This window comes from Podarcis raffonei, chromosome 2, assembly GCF_027172205.1.
Source record: "Podarcis raffonei isolate rPodRaf1 chromosome 2, rPodRaf1.pri, whole genome shotgun sequence".
In the NCBI taxonomy this organism is placed as follows: domain Eukaryota; kingdom Metazoa; phylum Chordata; class Lepidosauria; order Squamata; family Lacertidae; genus Podarcis; species Podarcis raffonei.
Genome location: NC_070603.1, coordinates 102,644,626 through 102,667,490, shown reverse-complemented (window position 1 = coordinate 102,667,490; position 22,865 = coordinate 102,644,626). Strand labels below are relative to the sequence as shown.

At 42.3% G+C, this 22,865-nt stretch overlaps 1 protein-coding gene across 7 annotated transcripts in view; it reads left to right on the top strand.

Annotated features, from left to right (window-relative positions):
- The window catches only part of PTPRG (protein tyrosine phosphatase receptor type G), a 537,375-nt gene that overhangs the window by 461,366 nt on the left and 53,144 nt on the right, over nt 1–22,865 (top strand). For 6 of the 7 annotated variants that reach the window (XM_053378352.1, XM_053378351.1, XM_053378349.1 and 3 more), the window contains one exon: nt 4,428–4,560. In XM_053378352.1, the coding sequence (XP_053234327.1) occupies nt 4,428–4,560 (133 nt within the window). The remainder of the gene's footprint in view (nt 1–4,427; nt 4,561–22,865) is intronic. The other variant, XM_053378348.1, reaches the window with a different exon arrangement.

Sequence of the window (22,865 nt, the reverse complement as noted above, 5' to 3'; positions counted from 1 at the left end):
CAGATTTTGCTGGCAGACTGTGTATACACAATATGACACTGTAGAAAAGTGTTGCCAGTCTCAACAGAAAAAAAGGACATACTAAGGTGTAGAGGGAAGCGAGAGAAATACCTGCAACTAAATGGAAAGTAGCGTATACTGCTGTTTCCTCTCACGTTACAGTGAGTAAAATGCTTCCGCTATTTATACTTGAATGGCTTGTACTGTGCTGGAAACAGTGTGCATTGATCCATTTGCACACAGGGTTTCATGCTCCCATAGGCTCATGAGTGTCCTCCAGTTGAATGGATGGGTGTTCATTGCATGGTGGAATTCTGGTAATACAGTGGTACCTCGGGTTAAGTACTTAATTCGTTCCAGAGGTCCGTACTTAACCTGAAACTGTTCTTAACCTGAAGCACCGCTTTAGCTAAAGGGGCCTCCTGCTGCCGCGGCACCGCCGGAGCCCGATTTCTGTTCTCATCCTGAAGCAAAGTTCTTAACCTGAAGCACTATTTCTGGGTTAGCGGAGTCTGTAACCTGAAGCGTATGTAACCTGAAGCGTATGTAACCCGAGGTACCACTGTACTGTGTTCTGTGGCGTCTTCCTGTATGTTACTGGAAGAATGAGAAATAAAATGCCTAAAAAGGAAGGGAGAGAATTTTCATTCTGGTACAGAGAAAGGTGACTTCATAACATGTTTCATCTGTTATGTTATGTTAACCAAGTGTCCATTCTCAGGAGCCCATTAGCGTGGGCCGACAAACAGAAGTTAATATGCTTATCCGGTGCCCCTGCCCCGATCCCTGTAATATCTTGCCTTAACAGTTTCATATATTTCTCCTGGCCCAGATTCTGAAATGGATGAAAACTGCTGAATGAGGCTTTCCTCGGGAAAGCAATTGTTATGGAATAAGCTACACATTTCAGTTTGTGGAGAAATGGCTTTTAAAGTGCCGGTGATCATGTTAGGTAGGACTCCCTGAAGCAGATACGCTATAATAATTTTTATTCCTTCCTACTGGGATGCATTCCAAGCCAGTAAAAGGCAAACTGAATTAATTCAGCGGTGACATATGCCACAGGAAAGTGTTTGCATTTCTTAGCAAAACTGGAGTTTCCTCACCCCTACCCCCCCCCCAAAATGGGCAAAGTTACAAAAAGGATACATTATATTTGTCTATTGCTGCTGAGCTGCCTTTGTTTAAAACGGAAAGCTGAAAATGCTGGGTGGCGGTTGTTGTTTTTGTTGTCGGGATGCAGGGAACCAGAACCGTCTGTGTCATTCTGTTTAACGTACATTTTCCTTCAGTATTACTCAGCAGGCCACATTTTTATAGGCTTCTCAGAGCTGGACCCCTGCTGGTAGCCCAGATGTACTGCGGACCGTCTGCTAGCACTGAGCACCACCAGTTACTTTTGCTGGTACTTTTGAATACTCCCTTTATATTTGCTGTAAAATGCTTTTAAGGTTTGCCTTTAAAAAGCAAATGTTCAAATGTGGCTTTCTGTTCAAACGTACTATTATGCTTCCACCTCTCCTGGTGCTCTGGGACAGCTCTCTCTCTCCCCTTCCTCTTTTTGTAGATCCAAATTGTTGGTTAAAATAAAATATTTCTTCCAAACTAATTATGTATAATAATATGTCAGTAGTGCTAACTACTAAAGTCTTAAGCTAGACACCTTTTCCTCTGTTGCCACTGGCTGCTGCCGTCACATAAGAAGAGATCAGACCAAAAGACAGGCACTTGTCCGGCACATTATCCATGCATACAATGTAAGACACCTAATTAGGACTTGGTGTTGGACTTGGAACTGAAATTTGCTGGTTTGAATGCCTGCTCATCCATGAATTTTCTAGGTAATCATGATCAAGCCACTGTATCCCAGTGTCTGTTGCCCATATTGTAAGAATTATTCCTGCTTTCATGTTGCAGTAATTACGCCCAGTCGCATAAGACAAATGTGCTAAAAATCTCTAAAGCGTTCTAGAAGTGCTGTGTAAATGTATAAAGAGACATGGGTTTACTGTTCCCAGTTTAATCTTGTGAAGTCTGCTGTGTAGCATTCTAGAAATCTAACACACACAAAATAAGAATGTCCTCTATGCAGGTTTCCATCTCATTGGCCAGGAGCCCAAGATGCTAAGTGGTGCCACAAACTTGACAGTGATCACTTCTGCTGCTTATGGTGGCTTGTTTATAGTCCTTTTGATGCATTTGCTTATTCTGATTGTGTTCATTCAATAGATCTTGAGGGATGTCTTGACACTGGCTGTTTGGACATAATACTGGTCATAACCAAATTAGCTTCTGCACATCCCCGCTTCACTTCTCCATTCCTGCAGTAAGGAGACAATTCATTGAGTGTTGGCTTAGTGTTGTGTCCAAACCAAGGCTCACATTATTGACCCTTCGGTCCCTTCCAATTCTATGATTCTTTGAGGTTTACTCTCCTTCCAAACAAACTACAGTCAGGAATCCAAGAACAAATTTTGCCTTCCCGATCAGGATTTGTTTAGGAAACTGGTCTAGCTAACTGACTTAACTATGTTTTATGGCCAGTGTTAAGTGCCATTGTGCCATGCTGGTTGGGGCTGATGGAGTTTGTAGTCCAACAGTATATGGAGAGCCACAGGGTCCCCATCGCAGTATTAGAGCATCACACTTAAAGACTTTCTGTATGTATTAACATAGGACCAGCTCGGTAATCCAGATTCTGCATCATTGCAAGAGACCCTAACTCTGTGATCATAAAATAGAATAAAAAACTTTATGCTTTGCTGAAGACTAATGAAAGTTCAGTCACACCATAGATTTGCGTAATGGTGTTATGATATCAGCAGTTTAATTTTCAATTCCTTTCTTAATGATCCCTAGCATAGAAATTGCCTTTTTTTCGCAGCTGCCACATACTGATCAACATCTTCATCAAGCTATTCACTACAACCCCAAGGTCTTGTTCCTGGTCGGTCACTGCTGGTTCACACCCCATGAGCATATAAGTGAAATTAAAATGTTTTGCCCCATTAAGATGTTTTGTACACTTGTTTACATTGAATTGTGTTTGCTATTTTACCACCCATTCACTCAGTTCTAGAGAGATCATTCTGGAGTTCTTTTTTTAAAAAAAAAATCACGCTGAACAATTTTGTATCTGCAAACTTGACTTCCTCAATGCTTACCCCAAACTCTAGATAGTTTATGGAACAAGCACAGGTCCCAATACTGATCCTTGAGGGACCCTACTTTCTTCTTCCCTCCATTGAGAGAACTCTCCATTTTTTCATCCTATCTGCTTTCTGTTACTTAACCAGTTCCTGATACATAAGAGGGCCTCTCTTCTTGTTCTGTGACTGCTAAGCTTACTCAGCAATCTTGGGTGAGATACTTCATTGAAAACATTTTGAAAGTCCCAAGTATACGATGTCAACTATATCGCCTCTATCTCCATGCTCTCAAAGATCTCTAATGGGTTAGTGAGACAGGACTTACTTTTGCAGAAGCCATGCTGGTTTGGATAACATAATTCAAACTGTGAACAGAGATAAAAAATATGAACATTGGTAAAATTTTTGCTTTAAGTCATGTAGAAACCTGAGTTGAACTGTGGCATATAGGAGAAACTATATGAGACCCTGTTAGTTCATTCATTTAAATATGTGCAACTGTTTCCCCACTGTTAGCCTTGTTTAAAATTTTTAGAAATTGTCGACACTGATCTGTGTGCTCTCCACATTGTCTTCCATGAAGTTACCCAAAATGTCTTGCTCTGAGGCATATTTGAACTCAGGTTTGTATCTTTCTACAATAATCTGTGGTGAGAATCCAGCAATTTACATCTTCAGAGACATTTCAAACTTCACAGTGAGAAACGCTGCAGTCAATGATTGTTTATACATTACAATGTTGAAATGTTGGGAGGGAGTAGAGGATGAAAACAGTCATGGGCAAAAACTGGGAAAACTGAAAAAATATTCATGCACCCAATTCCTATGACCATTTGAAGTTGGAACCTAAAGAATGTTTCATGATAGCAAAACATTCCTATGCAACGCAACCAAGGTTTTGTGTTTCCAGTGTAATTCCTTGCTTCATAAAACACTCATCTTTGTTTTGAAGTCTGGTCTTCACTCATGTGGAAAGAAGTACCATTTTCACTTTGGGCCATTTTATACATTATATTTCCAGGTGTACACAAGAAATGTATTGCATCCACACCAAAAAAGGAAATTGAAAGCAACAAAGATATGTTCACTGTTAGAAGTACCATACCGGGATACTTGTCAGGGAGCCGTAATTGGCTGTAGCTCCTTGCCAAGTGTACGCTTGATGGCAAACTCAGGTTTGCCTCTGTGTAACGTGCACAATGGCCTGCTGTTCAAATTATCTTGTAGCCATTCAGTTTCTTCTTGCAGTTACTGATTTTGTTGTTATTTGCCATGCAGCAGACAAGAATATTTCCAGTATGGCAACCAGACCTGCTACTGGCAAAATGGAATGGATCATTCCCCTCATTGTAGTCTCAGCCTTGACGTTTGTGTGCCTCATACTCCTTATTGCTGTTCTTGTCTACTGGAGGTGAGCCTTTTTAAAGCATTTTTAAACTCAATGATTGTATGCACTTTTGTGACTGCACTGTGATTTCTCTGCATTCATTTAGCTGTGGGTCTTGCATTGCAGGAGATTGGCCTCGATAACTCTTTGGATTCCTTCCAATTCTATGATTCTATTGTTTTTATTATTTTCATCAAGCTAATCCGATGACAAATACCCTAAATACACCTTTGACAATTGGTATTTGTTTCCAGATTTGTGCCATGTAAATAAGCATGGGAATGGGAAGGGCACATGTATGCTGAAAGTTCTGGTTCACTTAAAGAATTTCAGGTAAAGGGAATGAGGAAGACCTCTCCTGAAACCTTGGGTCGGGGTAGGCAAAGTGGTGACACCTGGGTCTTGCCAGACTTCAGCTCCCTTCAGACCCAGGCAGCATGGCCAGTAGTCATGCAGGATGGGATTTATATTCCTGCAACATCTGGAGGATCACACAGTGGCTGCCCTTGGCTTATCCCAGTACAGATTTATTTGTTCTGTGCTTGACGAACTCAGTATATTGTCTGACTAAGTGCAAGACATTTTCATATATTTAGGCAAATTTGCTGTGAACTGCCGTCAGATACTTCTTGCACTGTGGTCCGTGCGCATCTTAAAAGAGCAAATATGGATTCAAGTTGGCTTGTTCTAATAAACCGTAGTGAATATTGTCCAGGTTTTGACATCACAAGAAGCTGCTTGTGTTTACTTAGATGTAAGTCCCATATGAGGAGGTTTTTCAGTTATGTGTAGTCAGTGCCTAGCAACAGATACTACTGCTACAACAACAACAATCCAGGAAGAAATATACTGGTGATAAATGAGTGTGTTGGAAATACTATGGCAAATCAAGTGAAATATGGGAAAATACAATAATAAAAGATACAGTGGTATAAAAATCAAATCTACTTTGCTTTCAAAAATATACCAAGGGAACCAAGGGTTGTATCCACAGGGTAGATTCACTGTAATAGGCACGAGTATATTAGGTTCATTCATTTCACTGGGTCTACTCTGAAAGAACTTAGTTGGCTGCGATCCTTGAATCCCTGTATCGTAATATTGATTTATGTGTTTTCTCCCCTCTTGCAGCCAAGTATATTCTGTTCATTTCCACCATATTCCATGTTGTAGCTAGCCAATTCATATTCCAGCTTCAGCAGTTACCAGCAGTAAGAAGTTTGGTCTTTGTCAAAAGGTTCCAAACTAACTAATAATGCTTTGCATGAACCATTCCTTCCAGTTAACCCTTCAATTCAAACAAAGGGCGTATGGAGACTGTATATTCAATCATTAAACCAACAGCATAGAAATCATTTTCCAAAACAAGACCACCACCCAACGGAACCACCAGATATGCTGAAATTCAGACATGGCTCCTGAACTTTAGTTTGCCTTTGGAGTGAATTCCTCAACTTTTCAAGTTTTTTGTGCACAAGAAAGCAATCTTCCACATACAAGCCTTGCGCAGTTCTCACTACAAGCCAGTGTTGATTTTTAATGTTGGTGGCAATGAGGCAAAATAGCAAGAGTCCAAACTCAGCCTTTGGCTTGGGAGCATTGAGCCAGGAAACAGGGAATAGATAGAGGCAAAGTTTGGTTTTTATTTTCCTTTGCTGACTGAGTCATTGCTCCCTCTGGCTGTTACTAGGGTGATGTCAACATGGCCTTCTCACACCTCCTTGAGCCGCACGGTGGGTCAACATGACATGTAGCCCGGAGCTTGAAAATGTAACAGTGTGTCTTTGTGTTCTAAGCACTGTGCTTTTAATTTCTAAGAACTGTGCGCAATCAATAATGATTCTGTCTCACAGCACCTTTTGCTGCCCAGTCATTCCTTTCTTCTTCACACAAACACTCCCCTCAGCAACTTCAAGCTTTGAATACCTATTTACCTTTCTATATAGCAAAGAAAAAAGTTCCCTTCTTTCCCTTTTTAATAATCCTAGGCTACAAACCTATGCTTGTAAATGGGAATTCGTTCCGCAGAAAAAAAACATGTATAGGATTCGGCTGCAATTATTCATATGCCATTGCAGTGGTTAGCACTGCAGGGAACATCTTTCTTTTTATAAGCTAAGGCTTTGATAGTCTGCGCTCAGGCCCAGTTCACACTGTTCTGCCAATCGCTGTTTGTTTTCTTCCTGGATTGCATGAAGCTTGTGGGAATGGTAGGTCTGAATCACTTGCCCTGAGCACAAATCACAGTTCTTTATGCTACCTCTCAACCAACATTTAGAAATTTGCAGCTGAGGGCAACATACAGAACTGTGGTCCCAATCCGTTATTTGATTGGTTGCCAGAAGCTTCAGCTTGTCTTCCAGCCGCCGCCGTGCTTTCCGTGGAGTCAGGTGCTAATATTGAAAGGCTGTGAAGGTACGCATGGGGTTGTTGCCGCAAATAAACCACAGTTCATGCGCAGAAGGCCACATATAGCCCTTTGGATCTGCTGAGCGGATTTGAACATTCCCCACCCCCTATAGTTTAGTAATAAAAAGAATAAACAAACTAGTTTCCTCATTCTTTTAAGATAAGGGTTGCAGCTCGGAGCATCTGCTTTGCATGCAGAAAGTCTGAGGTTTAATCTGGGGCACCTCCAGGTAGGGTTGGGGAAATTTTTTGCCTGAAACCCTGAGCCAGATTTAGCTAAGTAGTTGTGCTATCGGAAGCCAGTGCAATGAGTCCCATTAGTGCAATAGGATTTCCACCCCCTTTCCTCCTCCTGCCCCCTCTATGAGCTCCAGAGGGCCTTGAAAACCACCAGAACAGCAGACAAAGATCATTCCATCAGGCAAGCTGAAAAGCCCAAAACTTGTCAGTGTAGTGCTAAGCAAATGTTTAGTGTTACATCCAAAGGAAGCCACCCCGGGGACCCAAATTAGGGAACTTACCAGCTCCTAAGGGTGGCGCTGTGGGTTAAACCACAGAGCCTAGGACTTGCCGATCAGAAGGTCGCCAGTTTGAATCCCCGCGACGGGATGAGCTCCTGTTGCTCGGTCCCTGCTCCTGCCAACCTAGCAGTTCGAAAGCACATCAAAGTGCAAGTAGATAAATAGGTACCGCTCCGGCGGGAAGGTAAACGGCATTTCCGTGCGCTGCTCTGGTTCGCCAGAAGCGGCTTAGTCATGCTGGCCACATGACCCAGAAGCTGTACACCGGCTCCTCAGCCAATAAAGCGAGATGAGCGCCGCAACCCCAGAGTCGGTCACGACTGGACCTAATGGTCAGGGGTCCCTTTACCTTTTTTTTCCAGCTCCTAAATGCTATTCAACTAAACAATTTTACAAGTTTTGCTAAGGTACATGTTTTGAAAGTAACTATAATTGAAAACAAGACCGGGGCCTTAAAAAAGAATAAATGATCCATAGTACTCTATAATATATGAATCCTTTTCCAAATATGTCTATGTGAAAATCATTACTATCTACTATGATTTCTTTTTTTAAAAAACCCTCTCTAATATCCTTTTTTTAAAAAAAATAGTTATTTTTCTTTAGCATTGCTAATGTAATTTGCATCTGTGAGCTAAATCTAATTTAACTTTGGTAATATTTAATTTAATATTAAAAAGCCTTTTGTCAGGAAAAACAATTGTATCTCCATTAGAATCAATCCTAATACAAAAGAAGCATTAAAAAGTTTTTAAAAAGGTGAATGAATAAAGATTAATGATTCATTTTTCTTAAAAGATTTGAGATACAATTTCCATTTTCCAAAGGAAAACATTGTAATTAGAGGAATCTGCAAATTGAAATTAGCTTGCCTCTTCATTTTTGCCATTAAATAGAGTATTTAATTAGCATTTATAGTATTCAGGTTCTGAATTTAAATATAAACTAGAAAAGGACTTGAGTCACACTATTGTTTACATGCAAAATACCTAAATTGAATCTGCTGACAATGTGAATTAATTTTTTTCCTAATGATGCAAAGCACATTTTCTGAAATGATGAGTGAAAAATCTTACTTTAAAAACCCTTTTCCTAATTTGCATACATATTAATCCCTGTTTAAAAGATACATTAATTATCTTCACTAAGCACTAGTAAATGTATTTTGAACTTCTGATAATCAAGTTTGGAAACTGTGGCCCTATTTTCAGTGCAACATTTAGTTAGCATCACTGAGCTATCTTCTGGATAATGCTTGTCTACTGTTTGTGTCACGAGGGTAAATCCCATTTGCCTTTTTAAAAATTACAATGATTGCAAGCTCTTGTGATTAAGGAGCTAGCACTCATCCCCTAGAGTCTCCTCTGAAGCAACTGGGTACTTCAGAGACCACTTAATCCAGTATGTTAAAAATACCAATTTTGGTTTGCTGGAAAAGGTAATCAAGATCAAATCCTAATGCAAAAGATGGAGTGCTTTGAGGTTTTTTTCATTTATTTAGATAGGTAGAGGTGATTGGAATGTGTTAAGTATGATCAGTATAATGAGTAGTTGAGATTGTTGGAAATCCTATGCCTAATTTCAAAATTCTATATCAGAAGAGATAAATAAGAGTAAAAAGTTATGTGGTTAGATTAATAGGTTTGGTTGGTTATTTTTTTAATGATTCTCTTCTATTCAGATGTTCCATTGAGATCAATAAGGCTTACTCCTGTGTAAAGTAGGCATAAGTTTGACTTTCTCTTAGTCTCATAATTGCATTGTCACCTCCCATCTACCCAGATGTAAACTGGTTGCTAATCCAGACTGGTGCAATCAGTTGAACTGGAATGATATTTTCTAAGTAGTAATATGCCAGTTACTTGTTAACATGCCTGCATCGATGCATATGGTGGCCATTTGGCTAGAAAGCTCTACAGTTGTTAATCTTAGCTGTAACTACGTGTTAAACATGGTTGTAAGAATTTGCCTAAGAGAAAGGAGTAACCATGTGCACACTCATTTCAGTCACTGGATAGCTGGATTGAGCTACTTCACAGCTCTTTAATATTTCTGGGATTATAATACTGCACAATAAACTAGAAGTGGTGTTACAACTGTTATCAAGACCACATTATTGGCACAACTACAGGTGCCACACAGGGACGCGGGTGGCACTGCGGGTTAAACCAAAGAGCCTAGGGCTTGCCGATCAGAAGGTCGGTGGTTCGAATCCCCGAGACGGGTTGAGCTCCCGTTGCTCTGTCCCTGCTCCTGCCAACCTGGCAGTTTGAAAGCACGTCAAAGTGCAAGTAGATAAATAGGTATTGCTCCGGCGGGAAGGTAAACGGCGTTTCCGTGTGCTGCTCTGGTTCGCCAGAAGCGGCTTAGTCATGCTGGCCACATGACCCGGAAGCTGTACGCCGGCTCCCTCAGCCAATAAAGCGAGATGAGCACCGCAACCCTAGAGTCGGTCACGACTGGACCTAATGGTCAGGGGTCCCTTTACCTTTACCTTACAGGTAATAATAATAATAATAATAATAATAATAATAATAATTTATTATTTGTACCCCGCCCATCTGGCTGGGTTTCCCCAGCCACTCTGGGCGGCTTCCAACAAAGATGAAAGATACACTAAAATGTCACATATTAAAAACTTCCCTGAACAGGGCTGCCTTCAGATGTCTTCTGAATGTCAGGTAGTTGTTTATCGCTTTGACATCTGCTGGAAGGGCGTTCCACAGGGCGGGCGCCACTACCGAGAAGGCCCTCTGCCTGGTTCCCTGTAGCTTTGCTTCTCGCAGTGAGGGAACCGCCAGAAGGCCCTCAGCACTGGACCTCAGCGTCCGGGCAGAATGATGTGGGTGGAGACGCTCCTTCAGGTATACTGGACCGAGGCCGTTTAGGGCTTTAAAGGTCAGCACCAACACTTTGAATTGTGCTCGGAAACGTACTGGGAGCCAATGTAGGTCTTTCAAGACCGGTGTTATATGGTCTCGGCGGCCGCCCCCAGTCACCAGTCTAGCTGCCGCATTCTGGATTAGTTGTAGTTTCTGAGTCACCTTCAAAGGTAGCCCCACGTAGAGTGCAGTGCAGTAGTCCAAGCGGGAGATAACCAGAGCATGCACCACTCTGGCGAGACAGTCCGCAGGCAGATAGGGTCTCAGCCTACGTACCAGATGGAGCTGGTAAACAGCTGCCGTGGACACAGATTTGACCTGTGCCTCCATGGACAGCTGTGAGTCCAAAATGACTCCCAGGCTGCGCACCTGGTCCTTCAGGGGCACAGTTACCCCATTCAGGACCAGGGAATCCTCCACACCTGCCCGCCTCCTGTCCCCCAAAAACAGTACTTCTCTCTTGTCAGGATTCAACCTCAATCTGTTAGCTGCCATCCATCCTCCAACCGCCTCCAGACACTCACACAGGACCTTCAGGTGCCACATAATACCCATTCTGCATTATAAGAACATAATTATTTAGTGTGGCACTTAGGAACTCCCTGCCTCTTGAGATCAAGCATACACCTTCACTGCACTATTATCTGCACCTACTAAAATGTTATTGTTTAGACAGGCCTACTCAGTCTTGTGCTACCTTAAAGACTTCACCAAAAATGCCAAAGGTTTTTGTGGGTCATAGTCCACTACTCAAAGCTAAGTCCCATTTCAAAGTAATTCCCATTCCATTTAGTCTGAACTATTCTCAGTGGTAGTCTTCAGTCAGGAAAGGTTTCTTCTTGTGAGGTTTAAAATGCCTCTGCTACCTCACTGCAACATTTTTGAAACTGCTCATTAATTGGTTTCCAAGACCCTCCCCCTCCCCCCCCTCCTGTTGGCGTGGGCAGAATACTTGGCCGCGATGATTTCTAGAGTAAGGGGCGTTGAAGAGCAAATGTACCTGAAGTGATTGCTGTGGGGATGCTATTTAAGTGCAAATGCACCTAGAATTTTCATTGGGACAGGAAGGAGAAAGCCAAGATTTCTGCTAGTGAACAGCTTGTTCTGGGCTAAGCAGTTTAAGAACATAAAGTAGCCTGCTTCCTATAGTGGCCTTCAGGAAGCTCACAAGCAGCACATGAGGGCAAGAGCCCTCCTCCAGCAACTGGTATTAAAAGGCATGCTGCGTCTAGTCTTGAGTTGGTCTTTAACCACCATGACTAGTAGGCCATGATTGCTTTGTCCTCCATGAATTTCTCTAATCTCCTTTTAAAGCTACGTTGGTGGGCTAGCACCACATCTTCTGGAAGCAAATTGGATAGTATGCCACAGCAGTGAGAAGGAGAGGCAGGGCAGAGCCTGGACGGAGGTGGGAATAGGATCTGGTACGGACATCCTGAGAACCTCCATCCCAGATCGCTTGCTGCCGCCTTCAGACTCTACCCTGCTCCCCACCTCTCATAGTTCACCCAACCTGAGCCATCTGCTCAGGGATCTTACAGGCCTTGTCCATTGTGATTACTTCAGCTTGACATGATTACTTCAAAATTACTTCAAAGGGCTATAAGAAACTACTGCTGCAGTTGCCAGGAAATGCCCTACTCCAAGAAGAGAGCAAGGAAGGATGAAACAAGTTTTCTGTTCCATCTTTCACTTAGGTTAAAGTAGCAGGATGCATATGACACTTACTGGTTGGAAGGAAAGTGTTTTGCAGCTGAACTGGGATAGTTCTGAACCCACAAATCAAATGGAATGTCATGCATTATTTTTATGTTTCCCTCCCTGCTTTGTGCTCTTCTTTTCCTCTTACCCTCTTTTACTGTGGGGTGAAAGTAGGACAGGAAGCTCTGGGGAAAGGCAAAAGTAGAAATGTGGGGAGTTCACCTGCCACATAATCCTGCGGCAAGATCAAGCCCTATGGAACAAGCAGGAGAATCGTGCTGAGTTGATTTTCCTATAGAGAGATAGCATTACTGTTTAGTTCTTTTTCAAGTTGGATTTTTATTTTATTTTTTGGTCCAAAAAACAGGAGGAGGGAGCATGGGGGAAACACAAGAGGGCTTTAATTTGCTTGATACTTTATGTGGATGAGCTGTAAAGGGGGGGAGACCTGAGTAAACTAAGAATGAGAATTTCACAGAAACAGCCTTTCTCCTCCTCCTCCTCCTCCTCCTCTTCCTCTTTAAAGCCCTAAACGGCCTCGGTCCAGTATATCTGAAGGAGCGTCTCCTCCCCCATCGTTCTGCCCGGACACTGAGGTCCAGCTCCGAGGGCCTTCTGGCGGTTCCCTCACTGCGAGAGGCCAAGTTACAGGGAACCAGGCAGAAGGCCTTCTCGGTAGTGGCGCCCGCCCTGTGGAACGCCCTCCCATCAGATGTCAAAGCGATAAACATCTACCTGACATTCAGAAGACATCTGAAGGCAGCCCTGTTCAGGGAAGTTTTTAATATGTGACATTTTAGTGTATCTTTCATCTTTGTTGGAAGCCGCCCAGAGTGGCTGGGGAAACCCAGCCAGATGGGCGGGGTACAAATAAATTATTATTATTATTATTATTATTATTATTATTATTATTATTCATCATTGTATCCCGCCCATCTGACTGGGTTGCCTCAGCTACTCTGGATGGCTCCAACCACTCTCTGCCTTGTGAATATTATGTTTTAGAAATCACAATTTGCTAGGACCCTCAGCACCTAAAGTAAAGCCTCTGCAGGAAACAATAAATTGTTTCCACCTACTATGATCTGAAATTCATGAAGCATGTTTCCTCAGCCTCTGTATGAATGGGCCAAAACAACCATTATCAGCACCATGTTTACAGGGAAATATGGTCCAATGTATTAAATTGCATTTTGTTGTGGGCCTGAGCCTCCTACCATCGCTCCCATTTCAGATTCTGTATATGGCTACAATGAAAAGTTAAATTGTTTGATTGTGTGCACTTATTAGGATGCTCATATATCTATTAAAATTAGAATTTTGTTTTTCATCATATTTTGTGTAAGCTCTATTTAAATTAGTTTGTTGCAGAACAGAGTTGCTTGATGGGTAAATTGGTGGATCAGATTCAATTTTAACAAGTTACTTGTCTGGTATATTGTATTATCAGGCATAGTTTCGTTCAGACGTTACACTGAACACAGGTCCAAGCTGTCTTCTCATGTACAAATATTTGTGTGAAAGAGACATGTTGATTTGTACAGATTAACTCTTGTGTACACAGGTACCCAAACTATACACTCACTGAATGGTACCTGTGAATAACTGCATGAGCATACATCTCAATGTGCACACTTGCACAGATTGTACGTTCGTCGAATGTAACATGAACATCCCTGTGGCTGTGTTTTGCAACCAGACTGATACAAATGGCCCCTCCTTTTGTTGCAAACACCATAGCGTAGTTCTCGCTGATTCAGTAGTGAAAATAAACATTGATGCAATGGTCGTTGATCGTATCTCATGCACAAAAAATGTGGGGGGAAGTGTTTTGTTTTCTCCTCATTTAAAAAACAATAATTTAATATCAATTTAAGTGGCTTCAGCAGAAAGCAGCATGTAAACTGACAAGCATCGCATCAGGCTCTCCATTCCAGAATTCCAATTAGGTGTTTGAGCGGCAGATTGTCAGCACACTGGTTATCAGCCTTGTGTGATTGTAGTATAGTGGGGCCTAATTTGGAGTCAGGAGCCTATTGCACCCCCACCCGCCAAACACTTTCTAAATTTCATACACCATCATTTAGATTCTGTATTACTCTAACGGAGTGGGCATTGTCTCCCCTACAAATTTTGCCTCTCCTTGGTGTATTGACACAGGGAGGAGGTATTACAGAGGAGTTGGGGGAAGCAAACCCTGTTCCGAAGCTAGAAAGGGGATGTTAATTAAACACTGTATATTCCCCCACACGCCTCGCTGAAATATAAATGACTCATTTGTTAGTCAACTGAAATTATCTTGCCCCGAACATCTTGTGCTCCTGTGACAAGGTTTGCCTGCGCATGGAAAATCACTTGCGCTGGCCATTTTCCGAGTTTTCTAAACTGCTGTGTTGCTTTGACATGTTGTTCAAATGAATTGTATTTTCTGCTAGTCTGAGGGAGGAGGGAGAGGAAGGAACTTAGCTATTTCAGGCCGCAGTCCTGTATTGCCAGATAATTTAGGTTTTAGGTGGTTTCGTATCTTAAAAGCTACGTTTTCTGAACTTAAAACTTCTTTCCAAGTCACATTTGAAGACTGCCCTGTCCACACACATTTGTCCATAGTTGCTGCAAGCAATTCATATGCAGAGAGTCATGTTTGAAATCATTTTCCTGCATGCTTGTCCACTTATGTGTTAGTGTTACATGTAGCTTGGGGTGCTGGTGATGTCATATTCATGTGGCATGCAGGTGGGATGCTGATGATGTCAAATTAAGGTGACATGCAGTGCAGTGGCACACAGGAAGGAATGTCACCCTCTTCACATGGGTCACCACTACAAATGGTATATTTAAACTGGCCCAAAGCATGTGCTCTTCTGAAATCAAGTTTTCCTTTGCCTTGATATTCTATCAGTGTTAGGCATCTTCTACATATGTATAAGGGCAGGTGGCCATAACCATATTTTCGCATCTCACAAAAGATAGGAAAATCAGAAGCTGGGTTATAGCAAGTCAGGCCGTTGGTACATCTGGCTCACTTTTGTCTACTCTGACTGGCAGTGGTTCTCCAGGGTTTCAGGCAGAAGGCTTTTCCCAGTCCTGAGATGCTTGGACCTTTTGCATGCAAATCACAGGTACCTTCAGTGAGCTACAGCCTCTTCCTCATGCTAATTCCTCAGGCTAAGAAGCTTAGCTCTCTTTGTTCCTATAATTTCAGTCATTACTCCTGTTTGAATTTAAAAGTCTCCTTTATTCTAATGCTCTAGTCTAGAACTTTGCTGCCTAATTAGGAGCTCCTGCAAATTCCTAATTCTAACGCTTCAGATGTTTCGATATGCCTTGATTTTGCTGACATTCTGCATAACAAATGTTTTTCCCTCAGCAGACTGACTTGCTGTATTTTGGGACTGGGTTTGAAACTTCAAAGGTGTCCTTGATTATTCCTGCCCCCCACCCCTTCTCTCTCTCCCTCTCTCTTTTTTCTCTTTTGCAAATACTTTGCACAAAGGTGATTTGACTTGGTCTCTCTTTTGATCCGATTTTATGACCTCTTACAAAGTTTGTATAATCATCAGTTGAGAAACTGCACTAAGCTGTTCTTTCTTACTCCATTTGGAATTTGTATTAAGTATTTTTTTCTCTGCTTAAAAATACTGAACAAGTGCCTCATCTAGCCTATGACTTCCAGGCTGATTTCATGGATCTCAGTGGATGGAATAACAGAAGGAGCCTAGACTATCTGCCTCCTGCCCTTAAATAGCACATCTGGTATCTACATGGCCCTTGTAATGATAGGGAGATAGGGTGTTTGTAATTCATTATGGGTTATGTGCAGAGTTGGAAGACAGGCCTGCGGCCAGAAATGTTGTGTACCTAAGCATACCTTGGGGGGAATGGGGATCATTTCTCAATGCAAATCAGCAGAAACCTAACCATAAATAGTGGAGTTTAATTCTAAATTGAAATGATGTATTACATTTTTTTAATACCACCAGATGCCCTAGTGTTTCTCAGCTGCCCCAGTACTTTGCCACTTGCTGGTTAAAAAACAATGGAAGCCAGGAGCATGATTCTAGTGACATATTGGATACAGTGCTGACTGTGAATTTTCCCTCTGCAGGGAAGCTGCCTGGAACGCCCCCAAAGGGAGCAGACATCTCCACACACAACTCTGGGACAGTGTTGTGGATAGTATTAATGTTGTTACAAAAGCCGGGCTCCTGTCCCTCTCTCTGCCAAGCCATGGCAAGAGCGCATGGGATCTCATACGCACACACAGGGTCTATGTCCCTTTGGATAACAGAAGACATGGTGGAGACTGTTGTGCTTTAAGAAATATGGTTTTATTCACATATTTACACCTTCAGTTTGGAGGGAGTCCATTTACACCTTCAGCATGGAGGGAGTCCAGATCTTACAGCATGGCCCAAAGCATTGCAGGCAGTCCTTCCTTGCCCCTCACCCTTTCTTCTTCCCAGAAGCCCCTTGCCCTCCTCCCAGAGCAGTTACCCTGGCAACCTTCCAAATCTCCAGTCTCTGGTCACACCTGGTGCTAGAAGTTTGGCCAGGCTACCCAGGAATTCCTTTGCAGCTTATATTCTGCCTTCATATCACCAATAACCCAAAAGCCTAGCATTTATTATTTTTAGTGTTTAGGGGGATGCCCCACCCCCACAGTTCTGCGCCCCACCATGCAGAACTGTCATAAACAAGATTTAGGATATGCATTCAAAATAAAGCACCTTCATTCATTAAATAACTCCATTCCATTTGGACAACATTCAGCATTATGTGAGTGGACTTCCCATTCCTCTTGTCTGCACCCCTCCAAAAGCTCCCACATGGGGGTCGTGGGGAGGGGGAACAGAAGCCTCCTACAAACAGAAGTCCTTTCTGCTAGTGAATGGACTCCACTGGATTTCACCAGTTGTCTTTTAGGTCAGGCATGCGAACTCCTTTAAAATGGTTTTAAATTTGAGCATAAACATTAAAAAGTTTTTAAAAGAAATCCCACCTTCCTGGTTAATTTGTAGTCCATAGAGCACATCCTCATCCTCCTTTTTCTTCGTTTTCACAAATCCCTTATGTCAAAAGCTTTTCACTCACCGCTGAGTGTAACCTGCACAGATGTTCCAAGTATTGATTAAATACATGGAGGGGGAAAGCCTCACTTGTTCCAGCCCTGCCAGAGGTCACAGAGAGAATAATTACTCTTAGAGGACCTTGTGTGTCATCCCAAATAAGGTTTCACAATTTCCTTTGCCATTCTCAGGGGATGGTGTTGGCAAGATGGAGGAAAGAGCTGTGTGCTGGATTTATCCCACTATTAATTTGTAGTCAAAGAGCCATGTAAATGCATTATGGCACTGGCCACCTGAGCATTCATTTGGTTCTACAGTGGCAGACTTAAGTATCACCCTCCCTCCAAGAATCCTGATTTAGCCAGCTCAGCCAGGCTCTTTAATGGGAAAAACTTTACACTGCAAGAGCCTTGATTTTAAAGAAGTGGTTCTGCTTGTTTTGCAATGCCTATGTATATATTAGCTAAAGCTGCGGCTCTGATGATAAATAGAACATGGGAGTGCATCACATGCTTGTACTCAATTCATCTTGAATAACCAACTCTCTCTGATTCCATACTCCCAGTTGGTCATCACCTTTCCTCCCACTCTTAGCCACTCTAATGGTGAGTACAGCAAGGGCAGTTGATTTGAATTCAGTGTTATGAATATGTACCACTTATGTAAAGAGGCTTTTAATCTGCATTACTATACTGCATACTATGGAAACAGGAAGCTGTTTTGATTAATTGATGTGGGGCATGTGATCCTGTGTCTATAGCATTACACTCTATGCCATTGAATCTACAGAGTGAGGTATACTGAAGATCACTTATCCCAGATTAATTACTCTTAAATACATGTTCCCTGCATGTTTGTACAGCTAGTCAGGGTGGAAAAGAACACTAAAAGTATGGCTTTGTGACATTTTAGTCTGATTGCTCAGAATCCACTTGAGTTTTAGACATGCCCATGGAATAAACTTTCTACGCTCCCAGAGTATTCTGTCAAGCCAATAAAATGTATGTGAAATATATACAAGAGTATGGTAGATTGTAGAATACATACTTCAGATGCAGAAGGTTTCAGGTTCAATCCCTGACATTGTAGAGTTGGAAGGCACCATAAGGTTCATTTAGTCCACCTCTCCCCCTGCAATGCAGGAATCTTTCACCCAGCGTAGAGCTTTAACCCACAACCCTGAGATTAAGAGTCTCATGCTCTGCCAAGTGAGGTAGTCAGAGTAGGAGGGCTGTCAGCCTTGCCGTAAGTGCAACTATACCGACATACATGATATATGAACTCCTTTGGCACTTCATTGCACAATAGTATTCCCATTCTAATGTCCTTCTGCTGCCTGCTGGATCTTCCTTCTGGAAGCTTTCAGCTAGACCCTTGCAGCAAAAGCCTGTCAAAAAAAGGTGATATTTTCATCCCCATTGTGTCCTCTGCGAAGGAGATGCTCACAGATGCTCTCTCACATGAGTGCAATATCACACAGGCAGGCTGGGAGTTCATGAATATTCAGTCGATTGGTTGTTCATGTGGGCTTTTCTCTTTGTGGGCTTCATAATTGCCCGAGCCCACATGATTTGCTCATAAAAGTCAGTGACTGATGACCCTAACTAATGCTTTGCAGACTGCTGGCAGGTGTCGTCCTGAGATGAACTTCACCAATCACTGCTTCTCTATAGCCCCCATTTACTTCAGTGAGGCTCACACATGCTGGTCTTTTGGTCATTTTGGAGTTGGCCTTGATCTGCCCCAGTTGCACTTCCAGGATGCAAATACTTCCTGAGAAGTTGCTGCCTGCCTGTCTGTTGTTGTTGTTGTTGTTGTTGTTGTTGTCTCCTATGACTGTGGGTGGAGCAGATGTTTTAAAAATGCAAAGTTATCTGCTTTATGTGGCCACATCTGTACATCCATAGCACATGTTGTTAATGACGCCATGGATTAGCAGGCAGTTTATTTCAGAATCCAAGAGTGGCTTGCTCTGCATGCTGCAATTTCAGCAGGTAAAGTTTCATACAGCTCCCTCGGGCCAATACTGGGGCCCTACTGCTGATGCCCAACGTATAATTTGGCCGTTCACTGCGGCAAGGTGTGGCAATTATTGCTTTCTAGTTTTTATATACCATTTTTCATTAAAAGCAAAAGACAAATAAATCACAAAGCCCCTTACAAGGCAATCCAAGAAAAAATTAAAAACACCATATAAAAACAATAAAACGTCAAAATAGGATTCCACTCAGTACCCTTCCACTCACTCAGCACCCACACAGATGAATTCAACCTATACATGCACATATTCACCCACGCTTAAAACACCCACCTACAAACAGTCTCCCTCACTCTCAACAATAGCCATTAGATGCTGTTAAAAGGCGGTTAGGCAAATTCAGGGACAGCAGTTATGAGTCATGATAACTAAACTTAACATGCATATTCATAAGCAATGAGCCTCTGAATACTAGCTGCTCTGAAGCAACAGCGGGAGCATAGCAAGTCCAACAGGCCATCTAGCTGGTGGAGAAGTGCACCCTGGTTTTTCTACATAACCCATACCCCTTTTATTTATTGGCAGTATTTTATTGTTTTTCTGCTTGCAAAGGAGTTGGTACCTGAGGAGGAGTTTCCATTTGTAAACACACACTGCTCTCTAAAGTCAGTAAATTCAGTGAACATTCTTCTTCTTCTTTAAATTTACATACCGCCCTATACCTGGAATATGGATATGTGCATATGCCCTTTTAAACCTTGTTCACATCTGTAGTACTCCGACAGAACACTTGGCAATACTCAATGTTGTAAATTTGTTAATGTCATTGAGTTAAAAAACAAGAACAACCACCAATTAGTGATGGAGGATCTTCCCTCAAAGTATAGTACTTTTGGTGCTAGTCCCACCCACCCGCAATTCCCTTTTGCCCGTACCCGCAATTCCTTTTTACAATGGCCTGTCTGATGTCTGAGATCTCACACAGTGATTGTTCCCTGAGGAAAGCCAGCCACAAAATAAAGCATATGGGGTTTAGGAAGGTTATGCTGAGAGAATAGCGGGACTGCTTCACTGAGCACACTAGTCTCTTTCAAAGACAACAGAGTTCTCAGTAATTTGCAGAAAACATGTGTGGGCTGTCTGGATTGTCCTGGAATTGGAAAGGAGAATGGATACCATTTCAGCTATGAGATTGTGGAATTCTTTCTTGAAGCCTAAAAGTATTTCACTCGGTTTGGAACTGTATACTTCTGTTCCACATGGATTTGGGTGCTTGTTCAAATGCAGTCATTGAAAATGTCATTCTGTCTTCTGAGGAGATACCTCAAGTACCTTGAGCTCACAGTAATAAATAGATTATTAGGATTCATTGGCAGAGTGGGCAGTAGGCCCAATTTAAGTTCTTCTAATTACAAATGGACTTGATTTCAAACTATATTATATTAGTATTGCAGGGGGGTTTTTTACTTTTGTTTGTGCTTATTATTTAATACCCTCAGTTAACCACCATCACCACCAAAGCAAAACAAAAGTTGATGCTAGGGAAGGAATGAAGGAAGCAGGAATCAAAATGGGTCTTGGGTGTCAAGAGGCAAGGCTTCATGAGGGTAAGGAGGGAGGGCTTTGGAGGACACCTCCCAGTGAATTCATGAACAAAGAACAGCTCAGCCCACACCCTCAGGAGCTGGCCTTGGGCCTGTTGAGGTTGCCATGTCTTTGTGTGTGGCTCCTTCCTCTCTGAGCCCCTGCATAGACTTTGTTGTTGAGTTGAAACGATACAACACTCTGCTGAAATCTGCTATGTTGAGATATAATGAAATTAAGGGTTACTGATTTTTTTTGTTAAGTTTTTTTATTAACAAAGCCAGATGGGCGGGGTATAAATAATAAATTATTATTATTATTATTATTATTATTATTATAAATTATTATTATTCTTTCACTTTAACATGCATATGAAATAGAGAGCACAATTACAGCAACAGACAAAAATTAAAAGATGAAAAATGAAACTATACAATAGGCATGTAGAATGAGTAGTTGCACATGAGTTAAAATAGCAAAATCTGAGTAAAGACTATTGGTGCTATCAGCTCATCAAGTTTAGTTCCAAATTTGCCAGGCTTGTGACAAGGTTTGTCTTAAAAGCTTCGGTTCTGCTATGTTATATATGTCATAAAAGAAAGCCAAATCATATAAAAAGTGTCTGGAGGGTCTAGTCCTTGTCAAAATCTCAAATTATGTGTAATTTTATCCATTATATATTCCAGAGTGAGTGGTACAAAGCTTCCAGTGTCAGACTGTGGGCTGTTTTTGAGTTGAAATTACTTTTAAGGGTTGCTGATTTGAGACTCATTTTGAGCTTGAATCTGTCCTGTCTTTACTATCTGCCACTACATTTTGAGCATATCTGATTGGAGCACTTGGGAAAGAGGAGGGTAGGTGGAGATGTGCTGAGAAGCATTTCCAATCCCATGTATGGGGAACCTCTGTCCTTCCAGATGTTTCTGAAATCCCCTCAGCCCCAGCAAGCATGGCCAATGGCCAGGGATGATGGGAGTTGTAGTTCAGCAACATCTGGAGGGCCAAAGGTTCCCCACACATGCCTTCCATATATGGCGCTCATCATCATGGTATGATGTTAGCTTATTGCAGTACTAGCAAGATAGACACCATTAATGTACCTGCTGGAACAAGTTCATGTGCAGTTTCTCATGGACCTGCACCCACACCTGCATGTTTGGGTGAAGGGACTAATTGGAAATGTTCTAGTGCAAATGTTCTTCATCACACTTTTCACATGTCACATGTTCGTCACATGTTCAGAAACCTGAGTTTCCATATAGGTAAAGGTAAAGGACCCCTGGATGGTTAAGTCCAGTCAAACTGCGGCGCTTATCTCGCTTCAGGCCGAGGGAGCCAGCATTTGTCCACAGACAGCTTTCTGGGTCATGTGGCCAGCAGGACTAAACCGCTTCTGGCAGAACGGAACACCGTGACGGAAAACAGAGTGCATGGAAACACCATTTACCTTCCTGCCACAACAGTACCTATTTATCTACTTGCACTAGTGTGCTTTCAAACTGCTAGGTTGGCAGGAGCTGGGACAGAGCAACAGGAGCTCACTCCGTTGCAGGGATTCGAACCGCTGACCTTCCGATCAGCAAGCCCAAGAGGCTCAGTGGTTTAGACCACAGCACCACCTGCGTCATTGGACAGCAATAAAATATTTTTCATAGATCCTGACATGCTCTTAAACTCTGTAGCATTAAAAAAGGTAGGATCAGGCCCCTCCTGATAGATAGCTTTCGGTTGACAGTTTCCAGATTTTGCACTAAACTAAAGCCTCAATTTCCTGTGGTCTTAGCAAGTTCTTTGCTATTATGCTGTGCTATAAGCAAGTGCATAAGTATGTGTTCAAATAGTGATCTGCCCACACGTAGGGGACTGCCTTTGTTTAAAGGAACAGAAGTTGTGGCTGGGGGAGGCATTGAGATCACGTACATCACGATCCCAAGCCTGTTTATTCTACTGTGAGCCCTGCTGATTTTAGCGTGAGGGAATCCCAGATACTGCTACATAGGCCCTCCAGTCTTGGCACTAATATTTTTAAGAAGTTATTCCTAGAAGATACACCTGTGGCTGGTGTAGATGTAACACTGCGAGATCAATTAAATGTCGCTAGGCAATGAGGGGCGTTTTTCGGGGTCTTCGCCCACCCTTCTCCCCACTTCTTTGTCCTCCACCTCCCCAGTTATTGATATCCAGGCTT